This window comes from Diabrotica virgifera, chromosome 1 (assembly GCF_917563875.1).
Source record: "Diabrotica virgifera virgifera chromosome 1, PGI_DIABVI_V3a".
Classification (NCBI taxonomy): domain Eukaryota; kingdom Metazoa; phylum Arthropoda; class Insecta; order Coleoptera; family Chrysomelidae; genus Diabrotica; species Diabrotica virgifera.
In genome coordinates, this window is record NC_065443.1 from 88,504,151 (window position 1) to 88,526,438 (window position 22,288).

The 22,288-nt window shown below is 30.7% G+C and overlaps 1 protein-coding gene and 1 long non-coding RNA gene across 2 annotated transcripts in view; one reads left to right on the forward strand and one right to left on the reverse strand.

The window, feature by feature from the left end:
* Nucleotides 1–22,288, forward strand: part of LOC114325884 (kinesin-like protein KIF23) — a 35,806-nt gene that overhangs the window by 4,243 nt on the left and 9,275 nt on the right. Inside the window, exons 2-3 of the mRNA XM_028274019.2 lie at nucleotides 4,963–5,635; nucleotides 11,258–11,555. Of these exons, the coding sequence (XP_028129820.1) occupies nucleotides 4,963–5,635; nucleotides 11,258–11,555 (971 nt within the window). The remainder of the gene's footprint in view (nucleotides 1–4,962; nucleotides 5,636–11,257; nucleotides 11,556–22,288) is intronic.
* LOC126879160 (uncharacterized) lies at nucleotides 11,583–12,490 on the reverse strand. The gene is made up of 2 exons (XR_007695995.1): nucleotides 12,094–12,490; nucleotides 11,583–12,036 (listed from the first exon to the last, which is right to left on the reverse strand). It is a non-coding gene; the product is annotated as an uncharacterized LOC126879160 (long non-coding RNA).

Sequence of the window (22,288 nt, forward strand, 5' to 3'; positions counted from 1 at the left end):
TTTTCATGAAAATTGTTGAGTATTTAGAGGATACCTCAAAAAAACAAGGGACATGGTGCCAATATCCTCTTTTACCCTGGGGGTCGATGTGAAAATTCCCTTCTTGTATGTGAAAATAACTAACTATATAAAAGCTCTTCCTGGATACGAGGCCACCACTTAACACCACAAAGTATACGAATACTGGTCCTAGTATTTTAAAAGCGGAAGTAGAGAAAGCCATCAAACAGTGCAAAAATGGGAAATCTCCAGGCCCTGACCAAATACCATCAGACTGGCTCAAACTTCTGGATGACGACAATGTCTCACAACTAACAAACATTTATAACCATATATACGAGACTGGAATGATGCCACAGATATGGTTAGAGTCTACATTTATTCCACTCCCAAAAAAACCTAATACATCATCACATAAAGACTTTAGACTAATTAGTCTCATGAGCCACTCTCTCAAGTTACTTCTTAAGATAATTCTTAATAGAATCAAGCAGAAATGTGAAGAGACGATGGGAAACAAACAATTCGGTTTCAGAGAAGGATTGGGAACAAGGGAAGCTTTGTTCTCAATGTTAACATTACTTCAACGATCATGGGAAGTACAGAACAAACAAAACAGACAAAATTTGCATTCAAAGAGGTGTCAGACAGGGTTGTGTGTTATCCCCAACTTTGTTTAATGTATACTCAGAAATAATTTTTAATGAAGCCTTGGAAGGACAATGTGGAGTTCGAAACTTAGAATTTATGAAACTTAGATCTATTCTGAGCAACTCTCAGCTGAACTTACAACTAAGAATCAAGTTCCTAAAATGTTATGTGTATCCTGTATTACTATATTTATGTGAAACCTGGATCATGAAGGTTAACATAATGAACAAGTTAGAAGCCTTTGAGATGTGGCCGTATCGTAGAATGCTCAGAATATCTTGGGTTCAACGCATTTCAAACAGAGAAGTCTTAAACAGAGTAGGCCAAGGCGAAGGTGACTTAATGAAGATGATAAAAAAGAGAAAACTTGAATATCTGGGGCATATAATGAGAGGTAGCAGATACAGTATGCTGCAGTTAATACTCAATGGAAAGATCGACGGAAAAAGAGGAATTGGTCAAAAGAAATATTCATGGCTCCGAAACCTTCGTCAATGGACTGGCTTATCAGCAGATCAATTGTTACATGCTGCACAAGATCGAGAACGATATCGGCAAATTGTTATGGAAGCTACCCACGCCTAAATTTGGGCACGGTACTTAAAGAAGAAGAAGAAGAAGATGTGAAAATTATTTTAATAAAAATGACCCCATAAATCAATAGAGGCACAAATTCTAAGCACAATATCTTATATAAGGTTATTAAAATAAATCAATACTTTTTGAGTTATTAAAGATCAAAGATTTTATTTTTTTGTTGAAAATGCATGTTTTAAAGTGGTTTTTCATAAATAACTCAAAAACTCAAAAAAATAAAGTTTTTACAAAGAAGTTATCATTACCAAAATTAAAGATAATAAAAAATTTAAATAAAGTCCTTACTTACTTGAAAAACCTTTTAATATTAATTCATAGTGGTAGGTAATTTAATGTAAATTTTTTTCAACAAGTAGGTAGGGGAGAGTTGGACAAAACTGGGTAGGTTGATAAAACCGGGTACCCCTTAATCTTCTAACTGTCTGCTGCTATCTATTATACAATGTTAAAATTAGTGTCCCTTTACCACCAAACAGTCGTGTATATTTATTTCTACCTCATTTGAGTAATCTGTGCCGGAGCAGAAGACCTCACCTATTTTTTGATGCAGGAAACTCGATTTTTAAGGTAAGTTTATAGCTGTTTTCTCCTCTAATGAATAACTAATGGCCATTTCAAAATTTAATACATGTAACCTAGTATATTACCTTTAATTTGGCCAAAAATTTTGAATATTATTTCATAACTTAAAAATTTAAATAACATTGAATGTCTTGTTTACGAGTTTGACAAAACCGGGTAGTCCGAAAATCGACAAAACCGTGTACCCGATTTTATCAGACCTGTTGTTAGTTCCAGTTTCTGCAGTGGTTTTTTTGCTTTTAGTTAACCACAACATGTGGCTTCTTCTGTTCATGAAGCTAGTAAAAAAGCTAGTATGAAAAATTAAACAAAATGTCCAGTCATAAAAAAATTAAAACTAAATGAACTGGACAAAAAAAAGAAAAAACGTGGTAAAAAGGGCTGCACCAAAAACAAAATTTTGGAGAGTTTGGAGGAAGAAGATAATAATGACGATGCGTGTCTATATTACAATTAACTATTTTCAAATTTTAATGCGAAGGAAGGCTGAATAAAATATGTCACTTGCACCAAATGGGCTTATGACGCCTGTGGTGCGTATACTTTTAATAAATATTTTATTTTCTGTCCATTAGTCTCTTTACATGGTAATTAAGTTACTACCCGGTTTTATCATTCCGGTTGGACAAAACCGGGTATTTTGCAATATTTTCATAAAAATAAAAAAATTAAAAATCTAAGAATATTCTTAAAAATTGACCTTGGCTTATCAAACTTAAGTCATTTGAGAATATTTCAATCTGCAGCAAACATTTGCTACTCTCACATAGCAAAAGATACAGACGGTTTTTGGAGTGGTACCCGGTTTTGTCCAACTCTCCCCTACTCAAATCTAAGTATTAAAGCTTAAATAACAAAAAACGATGCATTTTATAATATATATTTACTATACACTTACTAAAGTACTCAGGAATGTCTATCAAATGAGCTCCAGAAGAGGATGACAGCATCAAAATTAAGCAAGTCATGATGAAAATAAGAGAACCCTTTTGATTTTTTTTTAGAAAAAAGTGAAAAATAAAACATGCCATTTACACAAAAATTTAAATTTATAGTAATCCCTATAAGATCTTTATTTTAGCATAAGTAATGACCTCAAAAAGTTTTATCGGATTAAAATAGATACCTAGTTTTGATAAAAAATATGATTTAAAAAAATCGAATTTTTAAAATTTTTCGTAAATTTCATTTTTATTTGATAGTAACTCCAAAAATGTTTGATATACGTAAAACATGATAGAGAACCAAATTTTAGTTTTTTCTTTAATAAATATTTTACTTTTTTATTATTTTTGTAGGGTAAAAGATAACATTGAGATACATTTCAATTTTACTCCAAGAATCATTTAACCGGGGCTGTTTAAACTTTTGTTTAAAAAAAAAATAAGACATATTATAAAAGGTTAAATTTAATACAATTTCGTAGCCCTTGAAAATATACGTTTCAAATAGTTTTTAGATGAACCTTATATCATAAAAAATGCTAAAAAAAACAATAACATTTTTTTGTAATAGTTTTTAAAGCATAAATTTTGAAAAAATTTTGGAACATAAATTTTAAGGTTGTTCTGAAGCTATTTACTTGTGGCATTTTTATATCCAACTATTTTCAATGAGCATTAGTTGAATATAAATTTTAATGTGATGAACTTCTTCAGGAACTGATTTGATAGATATTTATGTGCGTTTACAAGTGTTTAGTAAGGGCATGTTATAAAATGCATCATTTTCCTGTTATTTAAGCTTGAATACTTAGATTTGAGTACTCGCTTAAAAAAATATACAATCAATTACCTATAACTCACTTTGAATTAATATTAAAAGTTTTTTCAAGTACAGTAGAACTTCGATTATCTGTGCTCCTCGGGACCGGACGTGGCACAGATAATTGAAAAGCACGAATAATCCGAGCATTTATTTATGTAATAATATAATAATACATATGTACCTACCATAAAAAGATAAAGAAGAAATAAATCTTTCATTACGAGTCTCCCTTTCGGCATATAGAGTTTCCGTCAAGTGATTTACGGTGACGCTATTTCGATGAAACCTCAAAAATTCAATTTGAGTACTAGAAAATCATAGCACGGATAATCCGCACACGGATAATCGGGGTTCTACTGTATATGTTTTATTTGATTTTTTATTATCATCAATTTTGGTAATAATAAGCTTTTAGTAAAACTTATAGTTTTTGAGACAGAGTTGAGACTTCTGAGCTTCACCTATGAGGCATAAGGATGCTGAAATAGCTATATGGAGATGGTGGTCCAACTTTGAATCAAATATAAACAAAATCTGCCTTGATCTTTTTTATCTTATAGTTTTTGAGTTATTGGTTTATGAAAAACCGCTTGAAACTCTTTGGAAATTCTTTGATCTTTAATAACTCAAAAAGTGTTGATTTACTTTAATAACTAAAATCAAATGTTTTAATAAGTTCAGTGACATGTCGGTGACACATAAGATGCATCTTGGCACTATTAAATGCTTTGAACAAAATCTAAAAACAGTTCTAGTTAGCCATGCTTTTTACAGTATTGAAGAATTTTTAAATTTTTAATGTGTTTCTTGTAACGTATTTTTTTTTGTAAATTTTAATGTACTAATTTTTTAAGGTGTTTACATTTGTATAACATATAATATTTTTTTTGATTAGTCAGATAAATTTGTGTAATGTTGTATACATTTTATAAATTTCTAGACGAATAAATTCTATCTATCTATCTAACTTATATAACAAATTTTGATTAGAATTTGTCCCCCTGTCGATTTACAGGATTATTTTTAATAAAATAATTTTCACCGCCAAGAAAGCGTGGCGTCCACCCCTAGGGTAATAGCGCAAGTTGGTGCTATGTCACTTTTGTTCCTTGAGATATCCTCTAACCACTCACTAATTTTCATGCAAATCGATGGTTCGATAACATCGGAGGTAATAGCTCATATCGACTTTCAGTGACTGCACTACATATAAATTAAATACTGTTCCAGGACAATTCCACTGACATACAAATTAAATATTTTCAAGCAGATCTATTTAGGTACATGTAGATTATTTTCTAAAATTAAAACTTGGATAAATAATGAAGATCCTATATGTACTTAAGTATATATTTATGGTTTTAGGTGATCACAATAACCCAGGAATAATGCCCAGATGCATCAACACCATATTTAACTCCGTTGGTGAATTTCAAACACCAAAATTCATTATAAAATCAGACAGAATGAATGGTTTTGAAATACAAACTGAAGAAGATGCCACGCAAGACAGATTATCAGAAAATCGATTTAATTCTAAGACTCCTAAAAGTGCTAGGAAAGTCAATGGTGATAAAGTATTTACCAATGATGGCAACAGAATCCCTGTTTTAAACGAGATGAATGCCTATGCAGTATTTATTTCTTATGTAGAAATATACAATAACAATGTTTGTGATCTACTGGATGATTCTACTAGTGGGAAAACTTTACAAAACAAAATATTGAGAGAAGACCAAAATCGTAATATGTATGTAAATGGAGTTGTAGAGGTAGAAGTTAAAACAGCCCAAGAAGCATTTGATTTGTTTGCAATAGGTCAAAAACGTAAAAAGATGGCTTATACCAATCTGAATTCTGAGTCTAGTCGTAGTCATTCCGTATTTAATATTAGAGTTGCACAGCTGGAAAAAATAACAACAAATGGGGAAGGAAAAGTTGTTATACCAGAGAGGAACTTCCTTACTGTCTCCCAGTTGAGTTTAGTAGATTTAGCAGGTTCTGAAAGGAGCAATAGGACTCAAAATACAGGAGCAAGGTATGTATTTAATTATAATTTTTTGGTAATATCTGTAGTACAATATTTCAATCAATATTCTTTTGAATTATTTTAAATATTTGAAAATGAAAATGTTTGAAAATATTTGAAAATGAATACAGTAGAACCCCGATTATCCGTGCTCCTCATAGCCCGATCAAAGAACAATCTGACCCCAAAAAAAATAAAGGAAGGATGAAAATTTGGGAATGGGTAGTTGAAATTGTCTATTATTATATAAGAAAAAGTTTACAATTCTACATCCCCTCCATTTTTCAAAAATGGAGGGGAATACCCCCTCTCGAAGGTGAAAATATACATTCAAAATAAGTCTGGAATTGGATAAAATGACTTATTCTAAGCAACTTTTGTTCTATAGAGTTTTTTCCCTAAGTCAATACTTTTCGAGTGATTCGCAAGTGAATATGTTCATTTTTAACACAAAAAAACTAATTTTTGGACTGTTTCTCGGAGATAACTCAAAAAGTAAGTATTTCAGCGAAAAAATATTCATAGCAAAAATATAGCTTATAAAAACTGAAAAAATGGCGTATGCTTGAGGTCTGTACACCCAGTAGAAGCAGAGTTGTAGGTAATGAAAAGTAGGTTCATCTTCATCAAATTCCAAATCGAATATTTCAATGTGAAATAACCCACAAACGGAGCACTTTTCGGAGAAAATTCATTTCAACTTTTTTAAAGTGTTTAAAAAAAGGTTTATTTTTGTTTTTTAAAAAAACTTTTAACATTAAAAGTAAGTGAGTTACGCTCAAAATATTGTTGGTCCCTTTTATTTGTTGCTAAAAAAATCGCGAAAATCACCCCCTAATTAGCATCACAAATAAATTTTATCATTACCACTTCACAAGTTACTTTACGTATGTATTATTTATATGATCTGTAAGTTTCATCGGTTCAAAGTGTTTATTTTTGAAAAGCTGTAGTTAAAATGGCTTGAACGAGTAACTAATCACGAGTTTAGGCAAATTTTGAACAGCCATAGCATAACCAATTTTTGTCTAACAAGAAAACAAAAAAAGAAAAAATATCCAGAAAAGCAAAACGTACATTTTATTACTCTTTAAGATTTTTGGTATTACTAATAATTTTTAAGTTAATTCCATAAACAATTCCATTTTTATTAAAAATTAAAAAAAGCTTTATTTTAAACCCAATTTTTTTCAAAAATGAGCACTTTCAACCAATGGAACTTATATATAATATAAACAATACATAAGTAAAGTAACTTGTGAAGCGGTAACGATTAATTTTATTTGGGAAGCTAATTAGGGGGTGATTTTCGCGATTTTTGTACCAAAAAATAAAAGGGACCAACAATATTTTGAGCGTAACTCACTTATTTTTAATGTTGGAAGTTTTTTTAAGAAACAAAAATAAACCTTTTTTAAACACTTTAAAAAAGTTATAATGAATTTTCCCCGAAAAGTGCTCTGTTTTTTGGTTATTTCACATTGAAATATTCGATTTGGAATTTGACGAAGAAGAACCTACTTTTCATTAGCTACAACTCTGCTTCTACTGGGTCTGTGGACCTCACGCGTACACCATTTTTTTCAATTTTTTTTAAGCTAGATTTTTACTAAGAATATTTTTTTGTTAGAATACAGTGGAACCCCGATAAGTCGGCCCCCGATAACCCGGAAGTCCGGCTAACCCGGACCGATTTTCATCAGATAAACATTTTGATTTTCAATATTTTGTATTTTTCAATTTAATTGTGGCTTATTTCCAATCAAAATAATTAATTATCAGACAAACCTTTTAACAATAAAAATGTATGTAATATAATATTTGAGAGATAATGTGTACTTATGTGTGTAATTTGAACTATACGATATTAAAAATGACTCATAGCACACGCCGCAGAAACAACAGCCACCTGTCTGTAGTATCTATTCCTTTTTATTTCAAACTGTCAGCATTGTTTAGGAAAGACTATTTAAAAAATTCTTTTATAAACAATGGTCTTTAGTATTGTGTGTCTTGTATTGTTCGCTTCCATTTGGCTTACGTTTGGGTTTGGTGTTTTTTTTAGTAATTTTAATGAGTAGGTAATACTGTGCATATTTATAAATATATTTCATGTTATTTCAATTCTAACGGAGTTTATCTGTAAGTATACCGTATTTTATTAATTTTTACCATATTCTCCGGCTATCTCGGATTTTCGATAACCCGGATCGGTCGCGGTCCCGATTAATCCGAGTTATCGAGGTTCCACTGTACTTACTTTTTGAGTAATCTGCGAAAAACCGTCCAAAAACATGTTTTTTTTTTGTTAAAAATGAACATATTCACTCGCAAATAACTCGAAAAGTATTGACTTAGTGAAAAAACTCTATAGAGCAAAAGTTGCTAAGAATTAGTCATTTTATCCAATTCCGGGCCTATTTTGAACATATATTTTTTCACACCCGGAAAATATTTTTCACCCCGTATTTTCCAATTTTTGTAAAATGGAGGGGATGTAGAATTGTAAACTTTTTCTTATATAATAATGGACAATTTCAACTATCTATTCCCAAATTTTCATCCTTCCTTTATTTTTTTGGAGGTTTTCGTAAAATGTTGTGTTCCCTGATCGGGCTATCGGGACCGGACGTTGGCACGGATAATTGAAATGCACAAATAATTTAAACATTTATTTGTCATATATAATATGTACGTAGATACATGCATATGTACCTACCGTAAAAAGATAACAGAAAAAATAAATCTTTCATTATGAGTCTTCTTCTCGGCGTGTAGGGTTTAAGTCGAGTGATTTACAGTGACTACGGTGATTTACGAAAAATGCCATTTGAGTAATAGAAAGTCATAGCATGGATAATCCGCAGCCCGGATAATCCGCACACGGATAATCGGGGTTCTACTGTATTATGTTTTCTTCTATTTTACATTTATATTCTTTCAAACTGATCTATCCTGGTCAACAAAAGGACACCGCACATATCTTATGGAAAAAAATGCAATAAAATTTACATGAATAGATTTGTCTCGAAATTACAAATATTTGAATTTTGATTAACAATTGTGCAAATTGTAATTAAAGTTTATTGAAATTACAAGTTCATAAAACTGATATTCATAATTACTATTAATCTATGGATCAATTTTTCAATAGGATTAGTAAATTTAAACGACAGATTCACACCCAATAATGTCACTAAAGAAATAACCAGATCCATCTTCTTTTTTGGTTGATCATGTCGGTCTTCGATAGTGATTCATAAATATTATATTATTATACTAATATGTCGCTAAAAAGTTTTAAAAACAACTGTTTTTTAAATAAGCAGCGACTAAAAATCTAAAAATTAAGGAAATATGACATAAAACACATGTAGCTTAGTTAACCTATGAATTTTAAATGTCATTAATGTCAAAATTTAGTAAATGTGACAAATTTTTTTAATTTAGTGGAGTAAATTTGCCTGTGTTTGGACCAATTACAAACAAACATTATGGCGCGGTAAATTTGAATTACTGCTCCTATTTAAAAAAAACGAGGATTAGTGGCTATTAAAAACAGCTTCCCAGAGTGAGCTAAGCCGATTAGAGGAACTATATACTTTTGTATGATTGACTAAATTATACCTACTTTATTATCTATAAGATAAGAGCAAGCCTCTTAGATTTATTCATATCAATTTACGCCTTTATTAATCAAAATAGTTGGCGCAATGACATGAAATGATTGTAATTTCGAGACGAATCTATTCATGTAAATATTATTTTATTTGAGTGGCATTATATTTTCCATAAGATGTGTGCGGTATCCTTTACAATCTTTTTGTTTTATTTATTTCTTGTTTATTTTAACATTATAAGTTGTTTGCGAAACATTTTGGTACTGTATACAGCAGTTTTAATGGTAAATCTCTGGATAACCTGGAGAGTAATGAAATTTTCTCACAACAGCTGGAGGTGGAAATTAGTAACCTCGAAGTCACTTTCGACAATTTACTGAATGTGTTGTTGTCATTAAATGTCAATAAAGGGCCTGGCCCTGATTTGATACCGAATTTGTTCCTAAGAGAAAGTGCAGTGTCCTTGTGTGAACCATTAGTATATGTTCTTAATAAATCTCTCCAGACGGGAATTTTCCCGAACAGATGGAAACATTCCTTTGTGTGTCCTATTTTCAAGGCAGGAGATCATAGTGATATCAAAAATTATCGGCCAGTTTGTATTCAGTCAGTCTTATCTAAAGTATTTGAAAAAATGGTTTTGCCAAGTTTGGATAATTGTTTTAGGAACATTATTACGGACAACCAACATGGATTTGTAGGCGGACATTCTACTCTCACTAACCTCTTTTTGTATATCGATAGTATAGGTACAGCAATGGATGAGGGTTACGAGGTGCACTCTATATACACCGATTTCAGTAAGGCCTTTGACCTACTAGATCAAAATGTCTTAATTACAAAGCTGAGAAACTTTGGTATCACTGGTTCTTTATTAGCTTGGTTTACTTCGTATTTGCAAGGAAGAACATTGCAAGTAAGATCAGCAGGATGTGTTTCTAATGGATTTGAAGCCGTGTCAGGGGTTCCGCAGGGTTCCCATTTGGGTCCTAAGCTTTTTCTGTTGTTGGTAAATGATATTGGTAGGAACTTTAAATCTGAATATCTGATATTTGCAGACGACTTAAAGATATTTAAATGCATTAGGTCAGAATCTGATTGTGAGGGTTTGCAGAGAGACTTGGATTCTTTAGTACATTGGTGCCAGGAAAATAATTTTAGATTGAATGCTTCGAAATGCTCATATATTATTTTTTCACGTAATAAGACCACCAGTGATTTTAAATACAAGATAGGAGATGTGGATTTATCTAGGGTTCAGGTAATTAAGGATTTAGGTGTGTTACTGGATAGTAAGCTAAGTTTCGTGGACCATTATGATGTCATTATTGCGCGTGCTAATCGGACATTAGGGTTAGTCATCAAAATGTCATATGATTTTAATAATTTGTTTGTAATTGTGAGATTATTTTTGAGTTATGTTCGTTCATTACTAGAGTATTGTTCAGTGATTTGAAGTCCAAGTTATGAGAATCACAAATATCGAATTGAATCGATTCAAAATAAATTCGTTAGATATCTGCGGTATAGATTAGGTACTAGAGGAATGCAATTGAATTCCAGTCAGGTCATGCAGATGTTTCGTTTGCACCGTCTAGAGGATCGCAGGCGATACTTTGACCTTAATTTCGTATTTAAGGTGTTAAATGGTATTATTGTTGCACCTAGCATTCTGGGTCGAATAGATTTTTATGTTCCAGCTAGGAATTTGAGAAGATGTCACTTGCTATCCGCTAGATCGTGCAATACACGTCATGCAGAAAATATGCCTTTAAATAGAATTGTTTCCAGTGTAAATGAGTTTCCAAATATAGACTTTATGGGAGTCACACTAAATGCTTTTAAAAGGATTATTTCACGTGAATTATTTTAATTTGATTTCAAAATTTTTTTTTGATGTCGTTAGTTTAATTGTAAGTAATGTAAGTTAACTTGTGTTCAATGTTTAATTTTAGTTGTAAAATGGAGTTTTCCGTCAATAAATATTAATTTAATAACTTCTTATCGTTAGGTTAAAAGAAGCTAGCTGCATAAACAATTCTCTAATGAACCTGAGGACCTGTCTGGAGATCCTTAGAGAAAATCAGCGTCATAAGGGCAATAAGGTGGTACCTTATCGTGATAGTAGACTTACTTATCTCTTTAAAAATTATTTTGAAGGAGATGGAAGTGTGCAAATGATAGTCTGTGTAAATCCTTCTTTATCTGATATGGAGGAGAATGTCCATGTGATGAAGTTTGCTGAAATGACTCAGGATGTCAAGATTCTTAAGTCAGAACCTAGGGCAACTCCAATTTCAACTAAAAAGGTAATTTTACGAAATAAAAGGCAGATATCGAGCACTGAATTTTATTTAATCTTGCGTGCATAGGATAGCAAAAGGAACTAAATATGTATGTTCCGATGACCTCAGCAGTTGGACAGCTGAGTAAGCGGTATAATTCAGACATATCCGCTGGAAATCAGCTGTTGTGACATTTACTAAGTGTTACCTATTGCCGTTGAATACAACCACTAAGCCGCTTTGCGCTTACAGTCAACTGCTGAGGTCGTCCGAACGCACCCAATGTTTGAAGTGGTGAATAAAATATATTCAATTTAAAATAGAGAACAAAGCATTACAATTGTTAGTCTTATAAAAGATTAGAAAAAGACTGTTTGACTTGTACACACTTCTATATAAATCTAAACAGGAACTGGTGTATGTTTTCAAAAGACTGATAGTGTGTAAATAAATTTATTAAATCAGCTAAGTACTTTCAGCATATTATGCCATCATCAGAGCTATCCTATAAAAAGACTAAGTTGAAAAATCTTATTCATAAAAATTATAAAGTGAAACTTACGTCTTATAGGTGTAAAAACCTCAAAAGAAGAGAAAACTTCGAACAAACACATTCTTTAGTTTAAAATAAACCCAGGGATATAACCACTGGTTAGGGTAAAAACCCTTAAATGTTTAAAAAATCACATTTAATGTGTTTTTTATAAAATGGCTACCATTCTTACAAACAGCTGTTACTGACAATATTCAAAAACGACAGGCTGCTGACGGAAACAATAGTTCCTAGCGACATCTGTGTTATTAAAATTATTTAAAATTTTTTGAAAATGACTAAGTTGTCATATGTAGGTTACTAATTAATGAAATTAATATGAAAAACTGAAGTTAAATTTAAATGACAATTGTTAAGTTTAAAGTAAAGTTAAATGTGAAAATAATCAAATTATCAAAGTATTATTAATTATTAAAAAAATCCAAACAACCAGTCAGTTCTGACCAAATATAGAAGTGAGATAGATGAAAACCAAGGAGAAGCACCGTTGGACAAGCTCAGAGTTCCAAAACTGTTTGAAAACAATATTATTATTAAAAGACAAATCGAAAATATTTACTTATTGTAATCAATGAAAGAAAATTCAAATATGTTATAAAGTAATGTTCAAAAAACTAGAGCAATTGTTGGGCATGCTGAATATAACAGTATTAAAGAAACTTCTTAAAGATTGGATCAAATTTACAATTTAATTGAACCTGGGTGTTAACACAATTTTGAGGATTTCTTTTTAATTCCCTGCTAATTTCTAAGTCTTCTAATAAATTCATTTTTGTATAGTTGTTAATGGGTATACTATGTAGAATCCTACTATCTCTTTGGGGACTGAAGTTATGTTTAGAAGCATGTAAGTGATTGCCAAAACTAGATTTGTCAATCTTAGACAAATGTTCTTTGATCCGTGTTTCCAAAGGTCGCATAGTTCTCCCCACATAAGTAACAGGGCAGTCTCCACAGGACAATTTGTATATACCACTTTTTGATGTTTTTCCAATTTTATCTTTGGTATGAGAAAAAATAGATTTGATATTTTCCTTACATTTGAATGATAGTTTAAGGTTGGGGATGTTATTTAGGATTTTGGCTATATTATCTGAAGGATAACCTATGTATGATATTGATCTATACATAACTGCTGTAGTGGAATTGTTAAGGGCAGAATTGTAAGCTAGGGATCTATTCCTTTTACTCCTTAATTTGTTGAGGATGTTATCAACTAAAGTAGGGGAATAACCATTACTATATGCAAGTTGTTTGATAATATCTAATTCTGAATTGAAATTAGTATCTGATAATGGTAGACTAAGTAAACGATGGATGTAGCAATAAAAGGAAGCCATCTTCTGTTGAAAAGGATGGTTAGAAGATCTAGGGATGGTATGGTCAGTCTGAGTAGGTTTTCTAAAGACTGAAAAAATTAATTTACTGTCCATCCTAGTTAAAGTAAGGTCTAGAAAATTTATAGACTTGTTGGACTCGGTTTCTAGAGTGAAATTTATAGCTGGATGTAAATTGTTGAGCAAATAAAGAATATTTTCAGCATCTGTAGAATTGCCATCTATAATAGCCAATACATCATCAACATACCTGAACCAGTATAAGATTTTTTGGAAAGAGTTTTGGTTCGAAGAATTATTATCAAATATGTTAACCTCGAGGTTGTTAAGAAACAAATCTGCTAGCAAAGGTGATAAAGGATTACCCATTGCCAAGCCTTGTGATTGTCTATAAATAATATCGTTAAAGGTGAAGAAATCTTGCGATAAACAAAATTTAAGTAAATCCAACAGGTGAGGAATTGAAACTCTATTAATATTACTTTTAATAAGTAAATTCTCCACTATAGGGATGGTTTCATCTCTAGGTACATTAGTAAACAAATTACTTACATCAAAAGAAACTAGAAAGAAGTCTCTAGGTAAGTTTAAAACTGACAGCTTATTTACTAAATCGGTAGAATTTTTGACAGAATAAGAAGGTTGTAAAGTTATTGTAGATTGTAAAATGGAATTAATGAATTTAGACAATGTAACAACTGGTGTGTTGTAAAAGCTAACCACTGGTCTCATAGGAACATTCGGTTTGTGAATTTTTGGTAAACCATATAGTCTAGGTATTTGAGGATTTGACAAAATGAAGGTTTTTTCTTTCGTTTTATGTAATTGTAGGAAATCTTTATGTTTAGATAAGGTATTTTTTAGGTTAGTGATTAATTTATTTAGAGGATTTCTATCTAAAATGTCAAAGTTGTTATTTCTTAAAAACTCTTCAGTTTTCTGAACATAATCACTATGATGCATGATGATGAGGCAGTTGCCTTTGTCAGCTTTAGTTATGATGAGGTTATTACTTTTCAGTTTGAAGGATAATTGTCTAATCAAATGGAGTTGTTTAAAACATTTGGTTTTAATGTTATTAACATTGTTATTAAATTTGATCAGATCTTTTTGTAAAGAAAGAAAACAATTGCTTTTCAAGTTAGTTTTAGAAATGTTGTCTAAAGGTAAGCTTTCTATAATGGTATCAATATCAACTGAAAATTCCTCAACCATTTTATTGTTAAAAGGTACTAGAGTAGAGAATTTTAAACCTTTGGACAGAAAATCAAGTTCTTTATTAGTGAAAGAGCAAGTTGACAAGTTAACTGTACGTTTGTGAAATCTAAAATTAAAGGAACCCATCAATCTATTAGTGTTTTGACTATTACTGTTGAGATTATTTTTCTTTTTTATCAAATTGTGAAGCTTGTTATTTACTCTATTGAATTTAGACTGTTTTATGTACTCTAAATTATCTAAATGATTAGCTATGGAATCTCTGAAATTATCAAACGGAACCTCTCTTACAATGTTGTCATAAAGTATTTTAAGCTGAACATTAATCTTATCTAAATGTGCATGATGTTTACAAAGTTCTTTTTGAAGAAATTTCCTGCTACTCTTAATTTTAAGTCACAAATAGAAAGGAAATTTCTTCAAAAAGAACTTTGTAAACATCATGCACATTTAGATAAGATTAATGTTCAGCTTAAAATACTTTATGACAACATTGTAAGAGAGGTTCCGTTTGATAATTTCAGAGATTCCGTAGCTAATCATTTAGATAATTTAGAGTACATAAAACAGTCTAAATTCAATAGAGTAAATAATAAGCTTCACAATTTGATAAAAAAGAAAAATAATCTCAACAGTAATAGTCAAAACACTAATAGATTGATGGGTTCCTTTAATTTTAGATTTCACAAACGTACAGTTAACTTGTCAACTTGCTCTTTCACTAATAAAGAACTTGATTTTCTGTCCAAAGGTTTAAAATTCTCTACTCTAGTACCTTTTAACAATAAAATGGTTGAGGAATTTTCAGTTGATATTGATACCATTATAGAAAGCTTACCTTTAGACAACATCTCTAAAACTAACTTGAAAAGCAATTGTTTTCTTTCTTTACAAAAAGATCTGATCAAATTTAATAACAATGTTAATAACATTAAAACCAAATGTTTTAAACAACTCCATTTGATTAGACAATTATCCTTCAAACTGAAAAGTAATAACCTCATCATAACTAAAGCTGACAAAGGCAACTGCCTCATCATCATGCATCATAGTGATTATGTTCAGAAAACTGAAGAGTTTTTGAGAAATAACAACTTTGACATTTTAGATAGAAATCCTCTAAATAAATTAATCACTAACCTAAAAAATACCTTATCTAAACATAAAGATTTCCTACAATTACATAAAACGAAAGAAAAAACCTTCATTTTGTCAAATCCTCAAATACCTAGACTATATGGTTTACCAAAAATTCACAAACCGAATGTTCCTATGAGACCAGTGGTTAGCTTTTACAACACACCAGTTGTTACATTGTCTAAATTCATTAATTCCATTTTACAATCTACAATAACTTTACAACCTTCTTATTCTGTCAAAAATTCTACCGATTTAGTAAATAAGCTGTCAGTTTTAAACTTACCTAGAGACTTCTTTCTAGTTTCTTTTGATGTAAGTAATTTGTTTACTAATGTACCTAGAGATGAGACCATTCCTATAGTGGAGAATTTACTTATTAAAAGTAATATTAATAGAGTTTCAATTCCTCACTTGTTGGATTTACTTAAATTTTGTTTATCGCAAGATTTCTTCACCTTTAACGATATTATTTATAGACAATCACAAGGCTTGGCAATGGGTAATCCTTTATCACCTTTGCTAGCAGATTTGTTTCTTAACAACCTCGAGGTTAACATATTTGATAATAATTCTTCGAACCAAAACTCTTTCCAAAAAATCTTATACTGGTTCAGGTATGTTGATGATGTATTGGCTATTATAGATGGCAATTCTACAGATGCTGAAAATATTCTTTATTTGCTCAACAATTTACATCCAGCTATAAATTTCACTCTAGAAACCGAGTCCAACAAGTCTATAAATTTTCTAGACCTTACTTTAACTAGGATGGACAGTAAATTAATTTTTTCAGTCTTTAGAAAACCTACTCAGACTGACCATACCATCCCTAGATCTTCTAACCATCCTTTTCAACAGAAGATGGCTTCCTTTTATTGCTACATCCATCGTTTACTTAGTCTACCATTATCAGATACTAATTTCAATTCAGAATTAGATATTATCAAACAACTTGCATATAGTAATGGTTATTCCCCTACTTTAGTTGATAACATCCTCAACAAATTAAGGAGTAAAAGGAATAGATCCCTAGCTTACAATTCTGTCCTTAACAATTCCACTACAGCAGTTATGTATAGATCAATATCATACATAGGTTATCCTTCAGATAATATAGCCAAAATCCTAAATAACATCCCCAACCTTAAACTATCATTCAAATGTAAGGAAAATATCAAATCTATTTTTTCTCATACGAAAGATAAAATTGGAAAAACATCAAAAAGTGGTATATACAAATTGTCCTGTGGAGACTGCCCTGTTACTTATGTGGGGAGAACTATGCGACCTTTGGAAACACGCATCAAAGAACATTTGTCTAAGATTGACAAATCTAGTTTTGGCAATCACTTACATGCTTCTAAACATAACTTCAGTCCCCAAAGAGATAGTAGGATTCTACATAGTATACCCATTAACAACTATACAAAAATGAATTTATTAGAAGACTTAGAAATTAGCAGGGAATTAAAAAGAAATCCTCAAAATTGTGTTAACACCCAGGTTCAATTAAATTGTAAATTTGATCCAATCTTTAAGAAGTTTCTTTAATACTGTTATATTCAGCATGCCCAACAATTGCTCTAGTTTTTTGAACATTACTTTATAACATATTTGAATTTTCTTTCATTGATTACAATAAGTAAATATTTTCGATTTGCCTTTTAATAATAATATTGTTTTCAAACAGTTTTGGAACTCTGAGCTTGTCCAACGGTGCTTCTCCTTGGTTTTCATCTATCTCACTTCTATATTTGGTCAGAACTGACTGGTTGTTTGGATTTTTTTAATAATTAATAATACTTTGATAATTTGATTATTTTCACATTTAACTTTACTTTAAACTTAACAATTGTCATTTAAATTTAACTTCAGTTTTTCATATTAATTTCATTGATTAGTAACCTACATATGACAACTTAGTCATTTTCAAAAAATTTTAAATAATTTTAATAACACAGATGTCGCTAGGAACTATTGTTTCCGTCAGCAGCCTGTCGTTTTTGAATATTGTCAGTAACAGCTGTTTGTAAGAATGGTAGCCATTTTATAAAAAACACATTAAATGTGATTTTTTTAAACATTTAAGGGTTTTTACCCTAACCAGTGGTTATATCCCTGGGTTTATTTTAAACTAAAGAATGTGTTTGTTCGAAGTTTTCTCTTCTTTTGAGGTTTTTACACCTATAAGACGTAAGTTTCACTTTATAATTTTTATGAATAAGATTTTTCAACTTAGTCTTTTTATAGGATAGCTCTGATGATGGCATAATATGCTGAAAGTACTTAGCTGATTTAATAAATTTATTTACACACTATCAGTCTTTTGAAAACATACACCAGTTCCCGTTTAGATTTATAAAAGATTAACAAATGTTTCTATAGACAGGTAGCTATTGCTACATTATTTATAGAAAATAATTTAACACTCCTCATCATCATCAGGGCCGTGTCGTACTATGATGCGGTGAGGCAATCGCATCAGGCGGCATCACAAGGGGGGCGACATAATCAGTAAAAACAAAATACAAATTGAACCATTCAATAATTCAAAATATAGAGTAAGAATATTATCCCAGGGCGTTTTACGTGCCCTGTGCATACTACTCTTTAAACTTGTCATAAATGACGCAGTGTCTTCTACAGAAACAGCAACCTTTTTCTGTATTATACAAGAACTGCACAGTTTTTTTCTGGTTCTACAAAGCGTCGGGAAGTTCTGAAAAAATATGTTTCACAACTAACTCTAAAACCGTTGAGTGCTACTAGATGGTCAAGTCGAATAGATACATTGATAATAATAATAGTCTCCCGTTTTGTACCGCTAACGCGGCTTTGGGATTATAGCAGAGTAGTCTGCTATATCTAGGGACTACGGTATATAAGGAGGGTAACAGCTGCAACTGGGCATTTTTCATGATATTTTATTTCATATAAATTCCGTCTTGAAGATGTTGTAACATGTAACTATAAACTATAAAGCTGTTGTCAGAAACTAAAGAAAAAAAAGGAAAGTTACAAACAATCTGGATGTGACCAAATGAAACTTGATATAAGTTCCGAATCTTCAGCTGGAAATCAAATTCGAACCAGGATAAAAAGCGTCAATTTGATTACGAAAAAACTCTAGATGAACTCTTAACAGAGGAATATAAATTTAAAATAAATTTTTTCATCTATATTTTAGACATTGTCATTAATTATTTGATTGATCGATTCTCGCTTCTAGAAATTCATAATAAAAATTTAAAATTTTTATAAGTATGATTTTTTAAAGAGAAATAGTTGATAAAACACTAGAAAAATATTGTATGAATCATTCAATACTTTCAATAGAAAAAAATCGGATATAGAGGCAAATGAACTTCTAGAAGAATTGCGTCATATATGCCAAATGATATGAGCTCCATGAAACCTTTAGAGGTTTTGAACTATTTGTGCCAAAAAGAACCTAACTACTTTATACCCACATGTTTCACTAAGACACTAAGAATTTTATAGTGTATAAAATTGTATAGTTGTATCACTAAGAATTTTATAAACATTCCCTGTCTCGATAGCTAGTGGGGAAAGAAGTTTTTCAAAATTAAAAATTATTAAAAACTATTTACGAAGCTCCATAAGACAAAATTAAAAAATTTATCACTCATTCAATAGGGTCCTCACTAGCTGCTACTTTAGACTACACCAATCTGATTGACGAGTTTGCCAAAATTAAAGTCAGAAGGGTAAAATTGTATTTTTTGTAGATGTTATTTAATGTTAATGCATATTTCATTTGTGTGTGTGAGTGTGAAAACATAGCTTGGATGCAGATCCGTTAGCCACAGATTTTTTATTAGTTTTAACCTTATTCTATTACTTTTGTTATATTTATAGCTGTTTAATTTACATGACTATTTGTTTCTTTCAAATAGTTAATCAGTAATTTAGATATCTCCAGTTCATGACAACTTAGTAGACTAAGAGCCGCTATAGGTGAAATTTCTTAATCATTTTAGGCACGATCGGACCCTATAACTTAAATAGTAGAACCTAAAGAAAACGTTTGAACACTGTGCCGTCACTTTTCAGTGGCACATGCGTCGACAGTGGCGCATCAAACTTTCCACTTATGGACGGGATAAATAAATTAAAGTTAACAGAACTTACTAACAGAATTAAATTTTTTTTATTTTTTTAAGTTCTATGTGATTAACATATAGGATTCATCGTGATTTTAACCCACCACCCCCTTCCCCCTGCCCCCACCATCAAAAACTTCATTTTTCGTTTTTATTTTTTTTTGGTGGGATGCAATCAATTTTAAAATTTCAAAAAATTCACACGCATAGTTGAGGCTTTTATAAAACATGCCTATTTTTTATAGACCCATAGGTAGAGTGTATATAACCTCAAAAAATTAAAAGAAATTTTTTTTTTCAAAAAATCGTATAACTTTTTTTGAGGAATAGCTGCCGGTCTAATTTTTTCTTAATCTTGTGTGTTTTATCAAACACTATATTTTAAATTTTTTTTCAGATTTTTCCGTAAGTCTCCCCACCTTCAAAAATCCGAAAAACTGTTTTTTGGAGGGTTTTGGGGATTTTCCCTATTTTATAGACTTCATAATATATCAAATCAATTTTGTTTTTATAGGTTATACAGTAGGAAAAATGAAAGAATACCCATGAACGAACATATAAAACACTCTGTATTTTCCTGTCACCGTGTCAGACAAAAAATTGGCCAGCGCAAGTACATGTAATAATTATTGTTACATGTACTTGCACTGGACAATTTTCTTTGTGACACGGTGACAGGAAAATACAGCGTGTTTTATATGTTCGTTCATGGGTATTCTTTCATTTTTCCGACTGTATGTAACTTGAAGTAACTGAGTTCTTTAGAATATTTAAAAATCAGAAAAGCACGTTCAAACTCCCCAAAACCCCCTTAAAAACAGTTTTTTGGATTTTTGAAGGTGACCAACGTTACAGAAAAATCTGAAAAAAATTAGAAATATAGTGTTTGATAAAATACACAAGACTAAGAAAAAATTAGATCTGCAGCTATCCCCCAAAAAAAGTTATATACTTATTTTCAAAAAAAAAAAAATTTTTTTGAGGTTATGTACACTCAACCTACATGTCTATAAAAAATAGACGTGTTTTATAAAACCCTTAACTATGCGTGTAAATTTTTTGAAATTTTAAAATTGATTGCATCCCACCAAAAAAAAATAAAATCGAAAAATAAAGTTTTTGATGGTGGGGGCAGGGAGAAGGGGGTGGTGGGTTAAAATTACGATGAATCTTATGTCTTAATCACATAAAACTTAAAAAAATGAAAAAAATTAAATTCTGGTAATTAGGGAGGGTATTTTTTAATTTATGTATCCCGTCCATAAGTGGAAAGTTTGATGCGCCACTGTAGACGCATGTGCCACTGAAAAGTGACGGCACAGTGTTCAAACGTTTTCTTTTAGGTTCTATTATTTAAGTTATAGGGTCCGTCGTGCCTAAAATGATTAAGAATTTTCACCTATAGCGGCTCTTAGTCTGTAGTAGATACTCTATACTAATTGGAAAATACACTTGTGTTTGTCGAAGTTCGTAATATAATTGGCATAGATATCTATCGTTTATTTTAATTTGATTTAAATTAATTTATTTCATGTAATTTAAAGTATTATTTGTTTTTAAATAAAAATTTTCGTTCATTTTATAAAGATAAAAATTTCAAAAGTTTCAATAATATTTAAGGGGCGGTATTTCGAATACTTGCATCATATTGAAAATATGTACCGCATGGCTCTGATCATCATCATCAGTGGTATCACAGCTCGTTCTGGGCTACAGCCTTCTTCAAAACAGTCCTATCTCTGGCAACTCAAATAGATTGTAAATTGCCTTTTAAGTTTTGTTGAAATCTCTCCCCCCTCCCTCCTCCCCAAGACACATTTCTAGATCTGCCACTGTCTTGTTCAGACTATTTATAATTTGGACAATATATTATTTATAATTTCAATATTTATAATTTAATAGTGCTGCTTCATTTCAATTAAACATGTTTTAAATTTAGATAAACAAATTGAAGGTGTTTTCTGTCATAAAATTTAATACTTTCGGCTCTAATTATTTTAATGTAGGGCAGTGGAAAGCAATAATATACAAAATTCTTTGATCTAAAATAACTACATTATGTTAAAACTCTGACTTCATTTTGTGGAGTTATTTAAAATAAAACGGTTTAGTCAGTGTCATGTTGTATTTAATTTTCTATATTCTTGCATTTCATTTGATTATCAGTAGTAATTACACGAGAGCTCTAAAATTATCGATTTATATCCCGAGTGACACTTCGACCGTTTTAATTTCACGAACCGAAGTTGAGTGAAATTATGTTGAAAGTGTCATGAGGGCAAAACAAATCGATAATTTCTAAAAGCGAGAGTAATTTGGTAAGATTATTTCATGAATAAAACTGTATTTTTAAATAATTTTAACAAATATTTTATTGATATCTTC